At 36.5% G+C, this 24,254-nt stretch overlaps 1 protein-coding gene across 1 annotated transcript; it reads right to left on the bottom strand.

Annotated features, from left to right (window-relative positions):
• Nucleotides 1–14,200: 14,200 nt before the first annotated feature.
• LOC127130155 (histone H4-like) lies at nt 14,201–14,512 on the bottom strand. The gene has a single exon (XM_051059221.1). It carries the CDS (start codon nt 14,510–14,512, stop codon nt 14,201–14,203), a length of 312 nt encoding a protein of 103 aa, XP_050915178.1.
• Between the last annotated feature and the right edge of the window lie 9,742 nt (nt 14,513–24,254).

Raw genomic sequence — 24,254 nt, 5'->3', positions numbered from 1 at the left:
CTTACATAAAGATTTAGGGTTGCGAGGTTTATGTGAAACGACAAATTTCAACTAAGCTTGAGCCCAAATCTGACAAATGCTTATTTGTAGGGTATCCTAAAGAAACAAGAGGGTATTACTTCTACAATCCTTCTGAGGGCAAAGTGTTTGTCGCTCGAACTGGAGTTTTCCTAGAAAAGGATTTTATTTCCAAAGGAACCAGTGGGAGGAAAGTAGAGCTTGAAGAAATTCAAGAACCACAAAGCATCGATACACCTATGGAGGAATTAGAGCAGGAAACATAAGTGGTTGTGGAAGAGCAACCTGCTCAAGTAGAACAAGACCAGCGTAGGTCAGGCAGGATACGTCACCTACTTGAGAGATATGGATATCTCATAACAGATCAAGGTGATGTATTACTCATGGAATCTTCGTTTTGATGAAACAGTAAAACAATATGGATTCATCAAGAACGAAGATGAGCCTTATGTCTACAAGAAGGTTAGTGAGAGCATGATCGTTTTCCTGGTATTATATGTAGATGACATATTACTCATTGGAAACGATATCCCTACCCTGCAACAAGTAAAGTATTGGTTGGGGAAATGCTTTTCTATGAAGGACCTAGGTGAAGCATCCTATATATTAGGAATCAGAATCTATAGAGATAGATCACATAATGCTTGGCCTAAGTCAGGGTACATAGACAAAGTGTTGAGACACTTTAAATATGAATGATTCCAATGGTTATGTGTTTTGCTTAAATGGTGGCGTTGTGAGCTTGAAAAGTTAAAAGCAAGATACAGTTGCTGATTCTACAACCGAGGTCGAGTATATTGCTGCCTCAAGTGCAGCAAAGGAAGCTGTTTGGATTAGGAAGTTCATTAGTGAACTTGGCATAGTCCCTAGCGTTGTGGATCCCATTGGTCTCTATTATGATAACAGTGGTGCTATCGCACAAGCTAAGGAGCCTAGATCTCACCAACGATCCAAACACATACTTAGGCGTCATCATCTCATTCGAGAGATAATAGATAGAGGAGATGTGAAAATATGTAAAGTACCTACACTTGACAATATTGCTGACCTACTGACAAAGCCTCTTGCGCAGTAGAAGCATGATGGCCATACTAGATCAATGGGCATAAGGGGTATGCCTGATTGGCTCTAGTGCTAGTGGGAGATTGTTGGTGTAAGCCCTAGAGGCCAATACTTTTGGTACTTGTATCGAATTATTTATTAATAATAAAAGGCATTTTCTTTATTATGGTTGTTTAATAAAGTCCTTGGAATAGATAGTCCGTTTAATGTATCAAGTATGACTTGATCATGAGAACACATTAAACATAAGGGCACTATTCTTAAAGTATCCGTAGTCAAGCTTTAGTGTGAAGTGGGATAACATTAAAGCATTAAGACTATTATGTTTGTAGACTGATGATCACATCTCATGGATAATGGATAAAGAGTTATCAAGTCTTAAACATAGGTATGGATATTAAGAGTAATATTTATACCGGATTGACCTGCTATGAGAATACTATATAGAAAGTTATGCAAAGTGTCATAAGTTATTCTCATGGTGATAATGGTGTATACCACTCTTCGACCTGAAACCACTATGGATCCTAGATGTAGAGTCGAGTGCTTTATTGCTGATCAAACGTTGTCCGTAACTGGATAACCATAAAGACAGTTGATGGGTACTCCACGAAGCATGCTGAGGGACATGAGTGACCTAGATGGAATTTTCCCATCCTGCATAACAGGATAAATGTCTATGGGCCCAATATTGAACTGGACAAGGATGACACGGTCTATGCCTTGTGTTCAATATAGACATAAGGGCAAAAAGGTAATCATACACATAAGTATTATCACAGAAGGAATTGTCAGATCACATGACATTTTCGTGTCTTGGGTAGAAGTGATGTGTTGCTAGATACCGCTCACTGTTTATTATGTTAAATGCGTGATTTAATATAATTGCCAACGTCACGAAAACCTACAGGGTCACACACAAAGGACGGGTTGATGAGAGATAGAGTAACTAAGGAATACCGTAAGGTACGGTGCCCTTAAGTGAATTGTAGAACATCGTAAATGTACAGTGTATTTAAGTAGAATATGAAATATGGTAAGGTACCATGAGCTTAAGTGATTTTGGGCATATTATAAGATATGAGCCAAAATACACTTAAGTGAGCTTTTTAGCTTGAAGCTCACACAAGTGGTTCTATAAATAGAACCCTTGTGCAGAAGCATTGATTGCGGTTGCATTTTTCGTTTTCTCTCTCTCTCTCTCTCTCTCTCTCTCTCTCACTCAAAGCCTTCATTCATACCAGCTAGCACTGAGATTGAAGGAATCCGTTCGTGTGGACTGAGTAGAGACGTTGTCATCGTTCAACGTTCGTGATCACTCCGTGGATCTGCATCAAAGGTTTTGATCGTCACAAGAGATCTGCACCAAAGGTTTCAATCGTCACAAGAGGTAAATATTCTATCACTGATCATGACCATTCGTAAGGATCTCTAAAGGAGAAAATTTTAATTTCCGCTGCGTTTTGGATCGCAATTCTCCTTCAGGTAATTGTATGCAATATTGGAGTAAGTCCTAATAGGCAATCAGTATTGATTTTATATGCTTTTGTATCAGGACCTTGATATAATATTGTATATATATATATATATATATATTATATATATATATATATTTATTTATTTATTAGGCATTGTATTTATTGTGTTACTTGTATATGACATAATACAGTCCTTAGAATAATTAGTTTATTTAATGATACATTAAGTGTGACTTAATCACGAGACTTCATTAAACATAAGGGTGTCATTCTTAAAGTATCTATAATAAAGTTTTACTGTCAAATAGGACAACAGAAATACATAGAGACTATTATATGAGTAAATTGATGATTGTGTCTTACAAGTCGTGGATATGAGATATCAGGTCTTCATGTAGGTCTAAATATTAGGAGTAATATTTATACTGGATTGATCCACCATGAGAATACTACATAGTTTGTTATATAAGTGTCATAAGTTATTCTCATAGTGATATTGATGTATATCACTCTTCGACCTGAAACCACTATGAACCCTAGATATGGAGTCGAGTACTTTATCGTCAATCAAACATTGTCCGTAACGAGATAATCATAAAGATGGTTTATGGGTACTTTACAAATCATATTGAGGGACATGAGTGACATAGATGGGATTTGCCTCTCCTACATATACGGGAGTAATATCTATGGGACCCTTGATAGAGTATGATTGTAAAATGTATGGTAGTGCTCAAAGAAATCTATATGAGATATTGGGCTAATTTGTTGTTATCCATTATACTCAAGGATCGAAGAATAAAATATTGGACACATGATCATTATTATAGAAAGATTATGTCAAATCACATGACATTCTCGTTAATTTAGTAGCAGTAATGTGTTACTAGATATCATCCATTGTTTATAATGTTAAATATATGATTCAATATTATTACCGACGTAAAGAGAACCTACAGGGTCACACGCATAGAGTATTGACAATGAAACAAATGATTAAATTAAATAATACTTAATTTAATAAGATGTTAATTGTATTATTTAATAAATTAATACAAATATAATTTATTTGATTAAATATGATTTAATTAAATAAATGAGAATTGACAGTTAATTAAATTAAATATGATTTAATTTAATTAAAAGAGTTTAATTAAATATAATAATATTTTATTTGATTAAAATAGTTTTAATTAAATAAGATTGAGCTTATTTTGGAAAAGCCCAAAATAAGAGCACTAGGGTTATTTTTTCAGAACAGAAGACGGCTAGCACCACGTTCCACTTTGTACTCACGTGGACTTCGTAGAGACGATGATATTTTCCACGTTCATGATCAAAGTTAAAGCACGCTTCAAGAGGTAATTCAGAATCCTTATTTTGTGTTTGATTTGTGATTAATGGTTTAATCAAGATCCGCTCTTCGAGATTGTTCCGTTAAGAGATTAAAATTTTGAAAATGCCTTCTTAAATCCCTTCAGTGGTATCAGAGTCTGATTATGATTAAATTATTCGATCCAAATATATTTGCATAATGATTATATGATAATACAATCGTTACATGTTGTTGTGTGATTAAAGTTATTTAATGATTGAATTGAATTTGATTTAATTTTATAGTTTGATTGTTAATCTTAAATGTTTATATATATATATATATATATATATATATATATATTATATATATATATATATATATATATATATATATATATATATATATATTAGATTCAAGCATACGGCATATTTTATAATAGGAATATCTTATGTTATTCCTTTGCCACATGCTGTAAATTTGTGAAATATTTGTAACATGCTTACTTGTTATGTTTTCTTATCCTATTTTATTTTTCGGGTGAGAGAGACTTTCAACAGGCTTCCCTTTTGTATTGCGGAAGCGAAAAATAATGCGATATAGTTGTATAAAAATTCTCCTATTCAATTGTGGTAACAGTTGCCACAAAGTTCGTTAATATTATTAATATTAATACTGTTAATATTATAATAATAAATTGATAATAATAGTTTAATATTATTAATTATAAATAATAATAAAATAATAAATGTTTATTATTTAATATTAAATATTGAAATTTGGATGTTCCTTTTGACTATGCTTTGCAATCCGACATTTATACGGTGAAGCAACGATACTCCTTAAAGTAGTATAATAATTGTTATACATTTGAATGATCAATATGCATTTTAGGAGAGACCATGATCCTACAATTAAGCTAGTATTGATGGCTATACACACAATACAGAAACATAATATTGGTGCCTATAATTAGGACATACGTGATATTGACTATACATTAAATAATAGGAACATGATGCTGATATCAAGATATCATGTTTCTTATTCCCCCTTCAAACTGGTGGTGAGTGAATAACACCAAGTTTGTCTCTGAGCTGGCTGAAACGTGTTTGGCTTAATGGCTTGGTGAGGCAGTATGCAATTTGATCAGTTGTAGGGACATAGGCCACAACAACTTCATTTTGTAGTACTTGATCTCTGATATAGTGAATATCAATTTCAATGTGTTTGGAACGAGCATGGAGGATAGGATTTGAAGCTGAGTTTGTTAACAAAGAATGCTAGATCAGGTCTTGTGTGAGTCAAGTATTGTAAGGCACCTATGGCCTGTCTAAACACAATTGGGTTATCTAGTTTCTCTCGCTCAACTGTGAACTGCCTACCTGTTATCATAGGTGTGGGACATGGTGAGGCTTTGTCCATCTTGAATTTTCTCAGTAAGTCACTGATGTACTTAGATTGTTTGAGATACATTCCACTGGTATCTCTTTTCACTTCTATGCCCAGAAAGTAGTGTAGCTGACCCAAGTCTTTGAGGGAGAATACATCATTAAGCTGAGAGATGAAAGCTTGAAGGAACTTGGCGTTGCTTCCTGTAATTATTATGTCATCCACATAGATAAGCAAAAAAGTAATGTGATTTTTACCTTTTAGAAGGAAAAGGGAAGAATCACTCTTTGTGTTTTGAAAACCCCACTTCAGTAATGCAGCCTTGAGACTATCAAACCAAGCTCTTGGTGTTTGCTTCAGTCCATAGATTGCTTTAGATAGCCTGCATATGTGATTAGGCCTGGTTGGATCAACAAATCCTTCAGGCTGATGCATGAACATTGTTTCCTTGAGATATCCATTTAGGAAAGCATTGTTAATGTCTAGTTGCCTGACTTCCCAATTGAGATGGAGTGCAATTGAAAGAATGATGCTGACAGTGCTAGCTTTGACTACAGGGCTGAAGGTTTCTTCATAATCAATGCCAGTTGTTTGTTGAAATCCTTTGGCAACTAGCCTAGCTTTTCTCCTTTCTATGGTACCATCTGACTTATATTTGGTCTTGAAGACCCATTTTGAGTCAACTATGTTTTCTTCATTTTGATAAGCGACTAATGTCCAAGTTTTGTTAGACGTGAGTGCTTGAAAATCCTTTTGCATTGCTTCCTTCCATAAGGGCCTTGTGAGAGCATCCTTGGCATTTGTAAGTTCCATTGTATCTTTGTAGGTCTCAGCTAGACCAATGTAAGGAAGCTTTGGCTTATGAATTCCTGACTTGCTTCTGGTTTGTATGATGCCTGCATTGCTTGCTTCATTTGTACTTTGATGGCTTGTGTCAGGTTGTATCTCTGGATGAGTTGCATCATCTAGTACAGTATCTTCAGATTGTGCTGTGATATTGTTGTCAATTTCGGTGGCATTGTTGTCATCTTGAGATTGTTGCTCAATTTGTAAATCAACTGAGTTCGCTTCATCTGAGATATCTCCTTCAGAAATTGCATCATTGATAGGATTACCTGCAGGGCACAAAGGAAAAGAGAGTGATGTATTGTTAGTTGTTTTTAGAGGACCTCTTGTATTGAGAAACCCATCATGGAATAGGAAGTGATCTTCATTGAAAATAACATGTCTTGATATGAAGATCCTTCCATGGAAATTGAGACATTTATACCCTTTGTGAGAGTTACTATAGCCTAAGAACACACATCTAGTTGTATGAAATTGCAGCTTGTGTTGATTGTAGGGTTTGAGGCATGGATAACAAGCACAACCAAAGGGTTTTAAGAGCTTATAGTCAGGTTCCTTATGAAGTATAAGAGAGTAGGGTGTCTCATTTTGGGTAACTTGAGATGGCAGTCTGTTTATAAGGTATACTGTAGTGGAGAATGCTTCCCACCAATATTGGAATGGCATTTGAGCTTGTGCAAGTAGAGTTAAACCAAACTCAGCTATGTGCCTGTGTTTCCTCTCAGCTCTTCCATTTTGTTGAGAGGTATAAGGACAATACATTCTAAAACCTATGCCAGCTTCTATTGCAAGTCTCTGCACAGGATCACTATCATAGAAAGATATGAAAAACAATCAGACCAATGCTCCATGAGGACAAGAGAAAAACGTCACATCTATACCAAAAGAATGACATAAAAACATCAATCCCCTCTCTTATTTGGACGATATTACCCTCAAAAGAATGAAACTTTGATTCGGCACTATGATGAATGTAACACCCCTTTTTCTACCCCAAAATACTTAACATATAATAAGAGTAAATAAGCACGCATATAAACAAAAGGGCGTCACATCGACGTTTTCAAAAACTAAAAGCTTTTCAAAAACCAACATCATTCATCATCAATAGACAATACACCTGGTCATTTGAAATAACACATTTCCATTATCATGAATATTCAAGAATATGCGTTCGCAGCAGAAAATAATGAATATCCATGCATTTCATAAAATGATCCATGTCCCATACCATGATCATCTCTCAATAATCTCTTCAATTAAACATGTTCACAAGTAATACCATAAAACGTATCGTAATAAGACACGAGTTCAATACTACCAATCTACCCAGTGTTACATGACCAGACCATTGACTCACTACTTAGTCTCTAAAACAAAGCACCGAAGCTCTCCAGCTAACCTCGAGTGCTACCGTTCACTTACTTCAGTAATACTACTCCTGAGTATCTGCACGATACCCATGTAAAGGTAACATTCAAATAGAAAGGGTGAGAATTCAAATCATTATGAAGAAGTATAATCAAGCACAATGATTAAATCAACAATTAAAGGAATTCATCACACTTCGTATAACCATGTAAATAATATTCATCAACATTTATTTCACATGTTTCAAACATCCATCAACACGCAAGAAGTATAATATTAAAATCCAATACTATATTCCCAAATATACACATAACTACAATTATCACATAATCACATATTTTGCTAAGTTATGTATCCAAACATCACCAAAATTCAATTACCATATCTCATACACACATCACAATCACATCAATGCACATATTCAATTATCACATAACCACACATTTTACCAAGTTATGTATCCAAACATCACCAAATTCAATTACCATATCTCATACACACATAACAATCACAACACTGCATACATTCAATTATCACATAACTCTAATGCGACTCAATGCATGACATGTGACTCTATGCATGTGGTACCATAATGTGAACCCAACGTTTCACCACTTTCCGATTCAATATCTAGAATCCAAGCCACGCTTCCGATCCAGACAAGATCAAAGCCACTACCACGCCTATTTCCAATTAAGGATCAACGTGTGCTACATCTACCACGCCTATTTCCAATTAAGGATCAACGTGTGCTACATCTACCACGCCTATTTCCAATTAAGGATCAACGTGTGCAACATCTACCACGCCTATTTCCAATTAAGGATCAATGTGTGCTACATCTACCACGCCTATTTCCAATTAAGGATCAATGTGTGCTACATCTACCACGCCTATTTCCAATTAAGGATCAACTTGTGCAACATCTACCACGCCTATTTCCAATTAAGGATCAACGTGTGCAACATCTACCACGCCTATTTCCAATTAAGGATCAACGTGTGCTACATCTACCACGCCTATTTCCAATTAAGGATCAATGTGTGCTACCACGTGAACCCACAGTTTCACCTCTTCCACCATGAAGCCGACCATGCCATGAATGAATGTACAAATACCAACAACGTATGCAATTAAGATCATCTCTACCATCTTAACATTCCACATATCACCATAATTCAACTCTATGAATTATCCACCAATGGTACATATACACATTCATAACAAATACACCATTCATATAATATGCAATTAAGATCATCTCTACCATCTTAACATTCATAACAAATACACCATTCACATAATATGCAATTAAGATCATCTCTACCATCTTAACATTCATAACAATTACACCATTCACATAATATGCAATTAAGATCATCTTTATCATCTTAACATTCATAACAAATACACCATTGACATAATATTCAATTAAGAGCATCTCTACCATCTTAACATTCATAACAAATACACCATTCACATAATATGCACTTAAGATCATCTCTACCTTCTTAACATTCATAACAAATACACCATTCACATAATATGCAATTAAGATCATCTCTACCATCTTAACATTCATAACAAATACACCATTCACATAATATCTATGAGAGTCACCTTCCTAATTCTTTAAACCCCAACCCAAAATGATTCACGAGTTGAAAGTCATGACTAAAACCGTGCACGAAGGCGTTACTAAAAAGTTGTTGTTTATTAAATTTTCCAACATAATTTTCATCTTCTTCAACTCCCAAAACGTATATGAAATAATCTCCAAAATTATTTTATTCCTGAAACAAAGTTATATCCCTCTGTTTTAGCTATCCAACGCTTCAAACGGCACTCAATTTGGATTTACTGATCAAAAGTTATGACCAAAACGATTTCGACAATAAATTATAAAAAAAGGCCGCGACTGTGACGGACAGCATGCAGAATTTTCTGCGGTTTTCATCGTTGGAGGACTTCCGGACCTCCGATTTCGATTCCGTAAAAAACCACACGTTTAGAAAATTATAACTCACACAATACTCTAAATATATAACGTTAATTTGCAGTTTTAACACAATCAATCACCACAATCGAGCATACTCATCAAAATCTAACAATTCCAAACAACCATACAAAATTAGGGATTTTAACCTAAACAGACATCTACCCATTGACCCAATCATACTAACCAATAATAAGGATTCCCCCCTTACCTCTTCAATTTTCTGAAAACCCTAGCTCTTCTCTTTACTTTTCCTCTCCTCTTTCTCTATTGCCTTCAATGATCAAATGAATCCTAATTCTCACTCTCCTCACCTCTTACTATTTATATTAGTATTCTATTTGGGCTTAAGTCATTATACTTCTAATTTAATTAATAGGCCCAATAAGACATAATATTTAAATATCTCTATTTAATTCAAATAAATTAAACTAACACCATATATCCACCAAGTTAATTAATTCAATTATTCATGATATCTCCTATCAACTAAATAATTAATTAACACACCAAATTAATTAATATAATCGATTATTATACTACCGAACAACCCATTAATTAATTAACACTCCACATAAATAAAATCAAATAAATACTAAAATTGGGTTGTTACAACTCTCCCCCACTTAAAAGATTTTCATCCTCGAAAATTCACCTCAAACGAACAACTCCGGATACGACTCCCTCATCTTATCCTCGAGTTCCCAAGTAATATTGCCATTGGTGACTCCGCCCCTTATCACTTTCACCAAAGCAATTTCCTTACCACGAAGCTTCTTCACTTCTCGATCTTCTCTAATCTCGTCAAGAATGCCACACGTAAGCTTCAACATACCAAGCTTAACACACGAAGACGTCGCTTCACAAACCAATCTTCCTTAGCACCAACCTCAGGAAAAATAACCATCTTCTCGAAACAGTTGATATACACCCGATTAAATTCTAACCAACCCCATCCTCGAATCCGACCTCTCTTCGGGTTCAGGAAAAGCACAACATTCTCAAAACAGTTTAACTAGCCAACACTGCACATGCAAGAGTGCATAATGTCCAAGCTCGATACAATTGGAACATCCAAGACAAGTCGACGCTCCTCCCCCACTTATTTCATTCCCAACCTGCCAATGGAGAATAAAACAAGCATCAACAGTGTTCTCACACATATGTCGCATACTAGGGAACAAACTAATTAAACAACCTGGCCGGACGGACCGACCTGCTCTGATACCACTAAGGTATCAGACAAACAATATCGATCGTGTCAGATACACGAATCAAATACAACGGGATTGGAAAACCCTAACGACTATTGACCAACTGGTCGACCATGCTCTGATACCACTAATGTAACAACCCTTTTTCTATCCCAAAATACTAAACATATAATCAGAGTAAATAAGCACTCATATAAACAAAAGGGCGTCGCATCGACGTTTTCAAAAACTAAAAGCTTTCAAAAACCAACATCATTCATCATCAATACACAATACACCTGGTCATTTGAAATAACACATTTCCATTATCATGAATATTCAAGAATATGCGTTCGCAGCGGAAAATAATGAATATCCATGCATTTCATAAAATGATCCATGTCCCATACCATGATCATCTCTCAATAATCTCTTCAATTAAACATGTTCACAAGTAATACCATAAAACGTATCCAAATAAGACACGAGTTCAATACTACAAATCTACCTAGTGTTACATGAGCAGAGCATTGACTCACTACTTAGTCTCTAAAACAAAGCACCAAAGCTATCCAGCTAACCTCGAGTGCTACCGTTCACTTACTTCAGCAATACTACTCCTGAGTATCTGCACGATACCCATGTAAAGGTAACATTCAAATAGAAAGGGTGAGAATTCAAATCATTATGAAGAAGTATAATCAAGAACAATGATTAAATCAATAATTAAAGGAAGTCATCACACTTCGTATAACCATGTAAATAATATTCATCAACATTTATTTCACATGTTTCAAACATCCATCAACATGCAAGAAGTATAATATTAAAATCCAATACTATATTCCCAAATATACACATAACTACAATTATTACATAATCACATATTTTGCTAAGTTATGTATCCAAACATCACCAAAATTCAATTACCATATCTCATACACACATCACAATCACATCAATGCACATATTCAATTATCACATAACCACACACTTTACCAAGTTATGTATCCAAACATCAACAAATTCAATTACCATATCTCATACACACATAACAATCACAACACTGCATACATTCAATTATCACATGACTCTAATGAGACTCAATACATGACATGTGACTCTATGCATGTGGTACCATAATGTGAACTCAATGTTTCACCGCTTTCCGATTCAATATCTAGAATCCAAGCCACGCTTCCGATCCAGACAAGATCAAAGCCACTACCACGCCTATTTCAAATTAAGGATCAACGTGTGCTACATCTACCATGCCTATTTCCAATTAAGGATCAACGTGTGCTACATCTACCACGCCTATTTCCAATTAAGGATGACGTGTGCAACATCTACCACGCCTATTTCCAATTAAGGATCAACGTGTGCTACATCTACCACGCCTATTTCCAATTAAGGATCAACGTGTGCTACATCTACCACGCCTATTTCCAATTAAGGATCAACGTGTGCAACATCTACCACGCCTATTTCCAATTAAGGATCAATGTGTGCAACATCTACCACGCCTATTTCCAATTAAGGATAAACGTCTGCTACATCTACCACGCCTATTTCCAATTAAGGATCAACGTGTGCTACCATGTGAACCCACAGTTTCATCGCTTCCACCATGAAGCCGACCATGCCATGAATGAATGTACAAATACCAACAACATATGCAATTAAGATCATCTCTACCATCTTAACATTCCACATATCATCATAATTCAACTCTATGAATTATCCACCAATGGTACATATACACATTCATAACAAATACACCATTCACATAATATGCAATTAAGATCATCTCTACCATCTTAACATTCATAACAAATACACCATTCACACAATATGCAATTAAGATCATCTCTACCATCTTAACATTCATAACAAATACACCATTCACATAATATGCAATTAAGATCATCTTTATCATCTTAACATTCATAACAAATACACCATTCACATAATATGCAATTAAGAGCATCTCTACTATCTTAACATTCATAACAAATACACCATTCACATAATATGCAATTAAGATCATCTCTACCATCTTAACATTCATAACAAATACACCATTCACATAATATGTAATTAAGATTATCTCTACCATCTTAACATTCATAACAAATACACCATTCACATAATATCTATTAGAGTCACCTTTCTAATGCTTTAAACCCCAACCCAAAATGATTCACGAGTTAAAAGTTATGAATAAAATCGTGCACGAAGGTGTTACTAAAAAGTTGTTGTTTATTAAATTTTCCAACATAATTTTCATCTTCTTCAACTCCCAAAACGTACATGAAATAATCTCCAAAATTATTTTATTCCTGAAACAAAGTTATAGCCCTCTGTTTCAGCTATCCAACGCTTCAAACGGCACTCAATTTGGACTTACGGATCAAAAGTTATGACCAAAACGATTTCGACAATAAAACATAAAAAAATGCCGCGATTGTAACGGACAGAATGCAGAATTTTCTGCGGTTTTCATCGTTGGATGACTTCCGGACCTCCGATTTCGATTCCGTAAAAAGCCACATGTTCAGAAAATTATAACTCACACAATACTCTAAATATATAACATTAATTTGCAGTTTTAACACAATCAATCACCACAATCGAGCATACTCATCAAAACCTAACAATTCCAAACAACCATACAAAATTAGGGATTTTAACCTAAACATACATCTATCCATTGATCCAATCATACTAACCAATAATAATAAGGATTCCCCCCTTACCTCTTCAATTTTCTGGAAATCCTAGCTCTTCTCTTTACTTTTCCTCTCCTCTTTCTCTATTGCCTTCAATGATCAAATGAATCCTAATTCTCACTCTCTTCACCTCTTACTATTTATATTAGTATTCTATTTGGGCTTAAGTCATTATACTTCTAATTTAATTAATAGGCCCAATAAGACCTAATATTTAAATATCTCTATTTAATTCAAATAAATTAAACTAACACCATATATCCACCAAGTTAATTAATTCAATTATTCATGATATCTCCTATCAACTAAATAATTAATTAACACACCAAATTAATTAATATAATCGATTATTATACTACCAAACAACCCATTAATTAATTAACACTCCACATAAATAAAATAAAATAAATACTAAAATTGGGTTGTTACAATGAAAGTCTCAAGTAAACATTATTTTACGTTCATAAGGAACATACATGCTTTTCATTTGAAACTTAAATTTATCATCCTCATACATAAGGAAGAATCTAAACTAAATAAAGAGTAACATGTATTTTGTTCCATCTAATCCTAGATTATCATAAAAAGATTAAAAATCAAAGCACATTTAGCGGGAGAAACTACATGATTAAATCCATATGATAGAAGCACATAATAATTTGTTTCAATTCTGTTCAAATACATCTAAGATTAAACTAATCAAAAGAGCTTAAACGGAACAAATAAAATACATCAAATTAACGAAAATTTACATTAAACCCAACTAAGGCATACAAACCCTAAATTGGATCCTAAAATCAACCACCGAAACCGTAAAGATTCCTTCCCTGCCTCTTTAGAGCGTAAACAACATCCATGGCGGTGGCAGTTTTCCTTCTAGCATGCTCAGTGTAGGTGACAGCATCACGAATAACATTCTCGAGAAAGATCTTGAGAACACCGTGAGTTTCTTCATTGATGAGACCACTAATTCTCTTCACACTGCCTCTTCTGGCCAAACGGCGAATTGCAGGCTTGGTAATTCCCTGGATGTTGTCGCGAAGCACTTTTCTGTGCCTCTTTGATCCTCCCTTTCCCAAACCCTTTCCTCTTTTTCCGCGACCTGACATTTTCTTGCTCAGTGAATAAGCTTGATTTTTGTTTAAATAATCACTGTGGATAATTAGAATGAATGCCTTTAAACTATCTCAGGTCGGGTTTTATATAAAGATTTGAAGACGCTTGGAACTGGGAAGAGCAGTAAGCCAGTAATGGCCGTTGATTATAATTTAATCGATGGGTGGTGATAGCGATCTATGTCATCCTCTTTGGTTTGTTTTATGTGGGTTGCTTATAAGTGGACCTTTGAGTGTGTTTTTTTAATTATAAAGTGGAATTAATTTTGGAAGTTATTTATTGCATTTTTATTGGTGCTCACATATGTTTGTGAAAAACCATAAATAACCTTTAAATATGAAGATAATTTTTGGATAATACCAAAAGTCCCCCAAATATTACTATAAATTAGTACAAAGGTGTATTTTTGTAAAAACTACATAAGTATACCTTTAGGTGTGTTTTAAGTAATATTATTGCGTCAGATGCTTCCTCTTTCTTATTTCTATTAAAGTTTACTCTAAATAAAAAAAAAAGTGAAAGAAAAACTTCATTTCTACCATTTTTCAATATTTTTCAAATTTTCTATTGCATTATGCCTAATATAAGATCTTTCTCGATCTTTACTCCAGTTCATTCAATCCAAGAGCTTCCATTTCTCACATTTGTTATTATTTTTTTTCATTTTCTTCCCTTTTTTATTTGTGTTGTTTAAGGTACATTAGATTGTAGTTACACTCATAATACATAGTTTATTGAGGCGTGCATTAATATTTTTTTTATGTTTAGAGCATATGGCATGTTGAATTTATGTTTTTTCTGTCATTTATGTGTTTCAAGTTTTACGGAAGTGCACTTCCATATTTTGTCTAAATTTTATTTTCCTGAGTTACAGAAGTACATTTCCATATTTTACCTATATTATTTTATTTTGTATATCTATCATTTGGGTTTGAGTTATTTGAATATGATTGGATTTTTCTTGTTTAATTATAGGTAAACTAGTTGACAACTAAGATAGATTGAGGCACGGTAAAGTGTCCTAGTATGCATATATTCGTAAGAAGGGAGTTAAACTCTCGTGACCACCGGTTGGTGCCAGTTCATTTGATGTGGAAGCATCCATTTTGACTAGCTTGTTGTTCATATTGTCGTTCCTGGGTTTTTTGGAAGAGACTCATCTGACACTTCACTACTGCCTTTGTATGCAAACCATGTTGCTAGCCACGTGTAGGATGGACAGGTAAAATAAATTTGTATTTATTCTTTGAAACATGTTTGTTATAAGATGCCAGTTTGGTTCGAAGACTCGATCATTCTTCATTCATTTCAAACTCAACCTGATATCAAAAGCTTATTAAGGTTGGAGATTAGCCCGATTATAAATTCTCATAAGTTATTGGTTAGCCTGGTATAAAACCACAATTCGGTTTGTGAGCTCAACCTGATGTTAAAAGCTCTCCAGCTTCAAGATCATCCAGTGTAAAATCTTGGTTTGAAGTTTGAAGACTAACCACTCCAAGTTTCTTGTGGAAAGATTAACTGCTTCAATTCATTGTTTGGAAGGAAGATTCGCTGATTTTCTCCTTGTTCGGTTTTGGTTGGAAGTTAGCCATAAAACTTAATTTTCCTTGTATAAGGGGGTTTGAGAGTTCAACTTACTAAAATCTCTTATCGATTGATCTCTTTGCAACTTAGATCCTAGGTATCTTTCCTCTGACACTTTTGGTGGACCTCTGCTTCACGATTCAGTCGATGGAAACCCTGGTGCATCAAGTGGAACTCCCGTGGAATCTTCATGATGTACCCTAGTGTTGGATCGGTGCTCGATGTTAACTATGAACTTGCGGCATCCTCCTGGCATTGCCCTTATAATTATCCAAACAACAACGAGAAGTGTGAGTGTATCTGAGTCGGATGATGGATTGGGAGACTCCGGCCTGAACTTCATGGAAATTGACTTCAAACCCTGACTTGACCCTAGATTTGGGTTTGAGATTCCTCTTTTTACTTTTCTGCAGAGTTCTCGAGGAATTCAAAAATCTTGATGATAGGGTTCTGAAGCGGAAACATGGTTAATCGACTGCGATGGATTTCAGCTTTTGTTTTTAGGTGCATTCGATTATGATATCCGTGGGATATGTGAATGATGAGACTGAAATGTGGCCCTGGATTCGCCGAGAACGTAGGAATCATAAGGTGATTTGCTCTTGATATGGTAACCTAGGAAGGTTGCGATTTGATAAATTAGAGATTTGAATCCAAATTGCAAGATTTTAGATATAGAGTTTCTGTGTTTTTCCAACAGTATTTTGCAAAACTAACATAATTTTCATGGAAAAGGCAGGAATCAGAAGTTGATTCCCACAGACAAATCCATCATTCTATTTGGGAACCAAAAACGGATGTTCCAACTTCACGAAGGAACTAGAAATGATGAGAGGTGGATATAGATTTATCTTGAGCGGTGACTCTGGTCTCCTTTACAGTGGCGTGTGTAACGCCCCATATAACTTTTAGGATTATCGAATGACCCCACAAACCAACACGGGTCTTTTCAGCATGTTTTGTCCTTGCTCACACGCTTTCCGAGAAGCTTCTCAAAAGGTCACACATCCAAATACTATTTTAAGCCAGGTACGTTTAACTATGGAGTTCTTATTTGTTAGGCTACCAAACAAAAGATGCATCTTGCTTGTATAGGTAGTACCAATCAATCCTTATAAGTCCTACTTCAACCAAACAATCTCATACTTGCATAACCTCATGATCTTCTCATTCCGATGTGAATTCAAGTGACCACTCCTGATCGGTCACCATTTCCATTGAATTCCCGCCGTTAATCCGACATATTCTCATTACTTTGGTAAGATTTATGGTTGTTTTTAGTTGCTTTGGAGTCATTTATCATGTTTTGTTGGTTTGGTATCGCATTGTATTCGATTACAAGTTTATGTCAAAAAGATCTCGTTTATGCTTCGTTTGGTAGTGTCATTGTTACAGGCCATTGCACAGGTTTAAAGGCAAGAATGGTGAAGTTATGGACACTCGGAAAGGCAAAAATATGAAGAAACAACAGGTCAACACGGGCACCCGTGTGCCACAACACTGCCCATGTTGTTGATCAGGCAGAGCAAAAGAGGAGAAGAGAAACAGAGATCAACACGGGCACCCGTGTTCCACCACACGGCCGTGTTGATTAAAACAGTGCATTAACACGGGCACCCGTGTGTAGGAACACGGCCCGTGTTGTTGCCTCTGTAGAGTGTGCTGAAAATAATTAATTCTGGAGAACAACACGGCCACCCGTGTGGTGACACACGACCGTGTTGATTGGACGCAACTTGAAAAACCTAATTTTTGCTTTGTGAACCGATTCTGCTCATTAAGGGTAGTTTGGACCTTTTACTTGGAAGAGATTGATCTGAAACTATAAGAAGGCTTGGAAGAGAAAGAAGAAGGCACTTTTTTTTGACGGACGAAAGAAAACATTGCATTGGAGAAGATAGCGAATACGAATGATTTGAAGACGGAGAGATTCAAGGGCATCACCCATTGAAGATCAAACTCTCCTGATTCATTGTAATGTCTAATCTTTACATTATGAGTTCTTTAAGTACCATGAGAGGCTAAACCCCCTGATGCTAGGGGGGTGGTCCTGATGTTATCGCATGTTATGAATTTGAACAAATAATTTCTTGATTACTATGTTACTTATTTCAATTCAATTGTGTGATGTTATTATGCTTTTGTATCGGACAAATACAAATTGATCTATGACTTTCAATAACAGGACTGTAATTGTTAGGGTTTTCACACAATTGGGTTTATGAATGTATCACCTAGGACTAGTAACTTTCGTAAATCACCGTAAAACTTGATATTATGTATGATTAAAACCAATGATTAATTGAATGGACATTTGAGTAATAATTGGTAGTTTAATAGTTTCTTCCTTAAGGACTTAAGTAAGAACATTCTGAGGTTAGGTGATTGAATGTCTCATATGTATTAAGGAAATCTTGGCTGAATTCATAACCGGTTAACTCAACCACTCACCCTAGCATCTTTTATCTTAATCAATTATTTTTACTCTTTGTGTGTTTACTATTATAAATTCCAAACAAACCAAACCATTATCTTTTTGTTCTGATAGAATCAAATTAAAATAAGTATTTCCTACGCAATCCTTGAGATCGATACTTGGAAATAAAACTCCTTATTACTACATCGGTAAAAATAGTACACTTGCTATTTTTCCGATCAAGTTTTTGGCGCCGTTACCGGGGATTGTCAATCTACATATTTTAATTTCTATTCTATCGAAATTTTGTTGCTTGCCAACCAAATTTTTATCTGTGACAATTTTGTTATTCAATTCTAATCTTTGTCTAACTTGTTTATGCGAGGTAAGGCCTCAACGGATTTTCCTTTTGACGTAGATCTAGAAAGAACTCTTCGCGCTAGACTCAGACAAGCTAAGAGAAAGAAACTGGAATTAGTAGAGAAAGCGGAGGAAGAAGTTGTTTCAATGCATTCAGAGAATTCAGATTCAGACACGGAAACAGTTCCTGAAATCATGGCTGCTAATCCACCACCACCACCAGAGAGGCTCCTCGGTGACTATGGTGGAACCAACACCCCGGGTGGTCGTATGACAATTGTCAACCAACCGGTTACTGTGGAACAATTCCAGCTGCATCCCAACACCATTAATCAACTCGAAAGACGGTCCTTCTCTGGAAGAGTGAATGAAGATGCCAACAAGCATCTGCAAAGATTTTTAACCATGAGCACAACACTGAAAATGCCTGGACATAGCGAAGAAGCAGTCCGACTTTGTATGTTCCCATTCACTTTAGCAGATGAGGCTGAAGAGTGGTTCTATTCCTTACCTGCTGGTAGTATCACTACATGGGAGCACATGGAAACAACATTCTTGCAAGAGTATTTTCCCGCATCTGTGTCATTGCGGAAAAGATATGAGATCCTAAACTTCAAACAGAAGGAGGGTGAGTCACTAGGAGATGCCTACAAACGATTCAAGAGAATCCTAGTGGCTTGTCCTACTCACAACATGGATGAAACTGAACAAATGCAAATGTTTGTCAATGGTCTCTGAATTCAAACAAGACAAATCCTTGATTCAGCAGCTGGTGGCTCAGCCAACTTTGCAACAGCCACCGGTATGAAGAAGATAATTGAAGCTCTTGCCTCGAACGAGCATTTAGAGTTATATGACAGGGTATCAAGCAAATCTGCAGTTATTGACTTGAAGCTTGAAACAAATAAACATGTGAAAATTGAAGAAGCTGTTGCTGCAGAGGTAGAGAAAAGGTTGAGAGCACTAAACATAGGTGCTCAGAAAGTGGCTCAAGTGCAACAGGCACCGAGTGAAGTGTGTGACATTTGCAATGGACCACACAATACGGTTCATTGTTTTGCAACACCGCAACAGATCGAAGATATAAAATTTTTAAAGCAGAACAATCCCTACTCCAACACATACAATCCGGGATGGAAAAATCATCCTAACTTTGCATGGAAAGATCAAAGAGGGAACATGCAACAGCCGGTACAGGGTCAATATCAAAATCAATATCAGCAGCCGCAACAACAGGTACCTAAGAAGGCAGATTGGGAGATCGCAATTGAAAAAATGGCAGCTCACAACATCCAATTCCAAGAGGAAACTCGAATTCTTAAAGATGTGGTCAAAGTCACATTAAAGATGTGGTCACCAGAAAAGGAAAGGCTAAGGAACCACAAGTTGACGAACAGGTTGAAGAAGAGGGATTGTTGGAAGTTGACTTGGAAATTAGAGAAGAGCCAAAACAAACTGAAGAAGTGGTAGTCAAGTCGACAAGCCAGCAAGAGAAACAAAAACCAAAGATCATTCTTCCTTTTCCGACAAGGACAAAGAAGAAAGATCTCCATGAATTTTTTTTTGAGAAATTCTTAGAATTATTCAAGAAGCTCGAGATCAACATACCTTTTGCTGAAGCTTTGGAACAGATGTCGATCTACGCCAAATTCATGAAAGACATCATATCAAAGAAAAGGTCGATCGACAGCGAACCAGTCATGCCAACTGAAACTTGTAGTGCTATTTTGCAGGGCCTAAAAATTCCGATGAAGAAAAAAGATAGAGGTGCAGTCACTATTCCTTGTAGCATTGGAGATAGATCCTTCAAGAAGGCACTGATCGATTTGGGAGCAAGTGTGAGTCTAATGCCCCTCTCAATTTACAAAAAACTTGGGTTAGGAGAGGTGCGGGATACTCGCATGACACTGCAGTTTGCGGATCATTCTATGAAGAGACCCTATGGTATAGCAACAGATGTTCTGGTGAAGATTGATAAATTTGTATTTCCGGTGGATTTTGTGATACTCGAGATGCCGGAAGATGAGGAGATTCCTCTCATACTAGGAAGACCTTTCCTGGAAACTGGAAGATGCATGATAGATATTGAGGAAGGAGACATGACCCTCAAAGTTTATGATGAAAAGCTCAAAATTGATGTGAGAGATACTATGAAGTTCAAGGATGACGAAGGGGCGAGTGAAAGTATTGACGTGTTAGATACAGTTTTTGCTAAATCTATGCAGATTACAACACCCAAGCTTCCTTTGGAGAGAGTTTTGAGTTTATCTATTATTGAGGAAACTGAAGGAATTGATGAGAAAGAATCCGAAGTGGTAACAATGTTAAAGGAACAACCGCCTTGGGTTCGTTCCCGACCGCAACGGTGGGATGAGCTTCGACCTAAAACATCTTCAAAAGCAAAACAGGATATAAAAAAGGGGATAGAGTTGAAACAATTACCAGAACATCTCAAATATGTTTTTCTTGACAATGAGGAAAAATGCCCAGCAATCATCAATTCAGGTTTGAGAGAGACCCAAGAAGGAGAGCTAATCAAGGTCCTAAAAAATACAAGGGTGCTATTGGGTGGGCGATGGACGATTTGAAAGGAATCAGCCCGACAATGTGTATGCACAAGATTTTGATGGAGGATGATCAGAAACCGGTCATCCAACCTCAAAGAAGATTGAATCCAGCTATGAAAGAAGTTGTTCGCAAGGAGGTTGTGAAACTTTTAGATGCGGGGTTAATTTACTCAATATCTGACAGTTCGTGGGTGAGCCCAGTTCATGTGGTACCAAAGAAGGGAGGGACAACTGTGATAAAAAATGAGAAAAATGAGTTGATCCCCACCCGTACTGTTACAAGATGGAGAGTTTGCATTGACTATAGAAGACTGAACACTGCCACAAGGAAGGACCATTTTCCTTTACCTTTTATCGATCAGATGTTGGAAAGATTGGCAGGTCATGATTTCTACTGTTTTCTGGATGGGTACTCAGGGTACAACCAAATTGCGGTGGCACCTGAGGATCAAGAAAAAACAGCATTCACATGCCCGTACGAAATCTTTGCTTATAGAAGAATGCCATTTGGTTTATGCAACACACTTGCAACATTTCAGAGGTGCATGACATCCATATTTTCCGATATGCTTGAAAAGCATATGGAAGTGTTTATGGATGATTTTTCGGTTTTTGGATCTTCTTTTGAAAATTGTTTGTATAACCTGTCACTTGTGCTGGAGAGATGTCAACAAACCAATCTAATTCTGAATTGGGAAAAGTGTCACTTCATGGTGAGAGAAGGGATAGTACTAGGTCATAAAATTTCCCATCAAGGGATAGAAGTTGACAAGGCAAAAGTGGAAGTGATCGCCAATCTCCCTCATCCTGTGAATGAGAAAGGTATACGGAGTTTCTTGAGACATGCAGGATTCTGTCGTAGGTTCATCAAAGATTTCTCCAAGATTGCAAAACCTTTGACTAGTCTGCTTGTGAAGGATACTCCGTTTCTGTTTGACAAAAAGTGCAACGAAGCCTTCGAGACTCTGAAAAATAAATTGGTGTCTGCTCCTATAGTGATATCGCCTGACTGGTCTCTACCCTTTGAGATGATGTGTGATGCGAGCGATATAGCAGTAGGGGCAGTCTTGGGGCAAAGAAAAGAAAAATGCCTCCATGTCATCTACTATGCTAGCCATGTGTTGAATCCAGCCCAGATAAATTATGCCACCACAGAGAAGGAGTTACTGGTGGTGGTTTATGCCTTTGACAAATTTCGGCAATACTTGTTGGGAACAAAGGTAATTGTTTATACTGACCATGCTGCATTGAAATATCTTTTTTCTAAACAGGACTCGAAGCCAAGGCTTCTCAGATGGATCTTGTTGTTACAAGAATTTGACCTTGAAATCCGAGACAAAAAGGGGTGTGAAAACACCGTTGCTGATCACCTATCCCGAATGTCTCCGATAGAGGAGACGGAAGAGAAACACCCCATAAAGGACGAGTTTATAGATGAAAGAATCCTCGCGGTGGTGGGTGTTCCTTGGTTTGCTGACTATGCAAACTACCTAGTAGGTGGTATAATTCCTGACGACTTTGATTATAACAAAAAGAAAAAGTTTCTTCATGATTGCAGGTTTTATTTGTGGGACGAACCATTCTTGTATAAGAAAGGGGTAGACGGACTAATTCGTCGTTGTGTCCCTGAGGAAGAACAAAATCAAGTCTTAAAGGCATGCCATGACTCAGATTATGGGGGACACTTTAGTGGAGACATGACAGCTGCAAAAGTCCTCCAATCAGGGTTGTACTGGCCCACGTTGTTTAAGGATGCCCAAGTCATTGTGAAGGAATGTGACAGATGCCAACGGACAGGAAATATTTCTAGGAAGAATCAGATGCCTCAAAAGGGCATGCTTGAAGTAGAATTATTTGATGTTTGGGGCATAGACTTTATGGGGCCATTTCCACCCTCATTTGGAAAAAGTTATATTCTGGTGGCTGTGGATTATGTCTCCAAATGGGTGGAAGCTGTAGCCCTCCCTTCTAATGATGCGAGAGTAGTGGTAAACTTTCTAAAACAAAATATCTTCTCAAGGTGTGGTGTGCCTAGAGCACTTATCAGTGATGAAGGAACACATTTCTTGAATAAGCTCATGGAGAACTTATTGAAGAAATATAATGTGAAACATAAGATTGCCACACCATATCATCCCCAAACGAGTGGGCAAGTCGAAGTGTCTAATCGGCAAATTAAAAAGATTTTGGAAAAGACAGTGAGTGCTTCACGAAAGATTGGGCAATCAAATTAGATGACGCGTTATGGGCGTACCGAACCGCGTTCAAAACACCAATTGGCATGTCTCCGTATCAGCTGATTTATGGTAAGGCTTGTCATCTTCCTCTGGAATTAGAGCACAAAGCCTTTTGGGCATCCAAATTCTTAAATTGTGATCTTGCAAAAACCGGTGAATCCCGAATTCTTCAACTTCACGAGTTAGAAGAATTCCGTAATCAGGCATATGAGAATGCAAAGATGTACAAGGAGCAAACACGGAAGTGGCATGATCAGAGAATCATCAGGAAAGATTTCTGGGAAGGACAACAGGTATTGTTGTTCAATTCGCGGCTCAAGTTGTTTCCTGGGAAATTAAAGTCAAGATGGTCCGGGCCATTTGTCGTGCATAAGGTTTTTCCCCACGGAGCAATAGAGATTAAGAACCAAAACAATGGAGATATATTCAAGGTGAATGGCCAGAGGCTGAAGCCATATTTCAGAGGCCAACAACCTGGATTGATTGACCATATGCGCCTCGCCTAATAAGGTGGGCAATCGTCGAGCCATGCGACGTTAAACGAAGCGCTTCGTGGGAGGCAACCCAC

This window comes from Lathyrus oleraceus, chromosome 3, assembly GCF_024323335.1.
Source record: "Lathyrus oleraceus cultivar Zhongwan6 chromosome 3, CAAS_Psat_ZW6_1.0, whole genome shotgun sequence".
In the NCBI taxonomy this organism is placed as follows: domain Eukaryota; kingdom Viridiplantae; phylum Streptophyta; class Magnoliopsida; order Fabales; family Fabaceae; genus Lathyrus; species Lathyrus oleraceus.
This window is presented reverse-complemented; position numbering and strand designations above follow the sequence as displayed.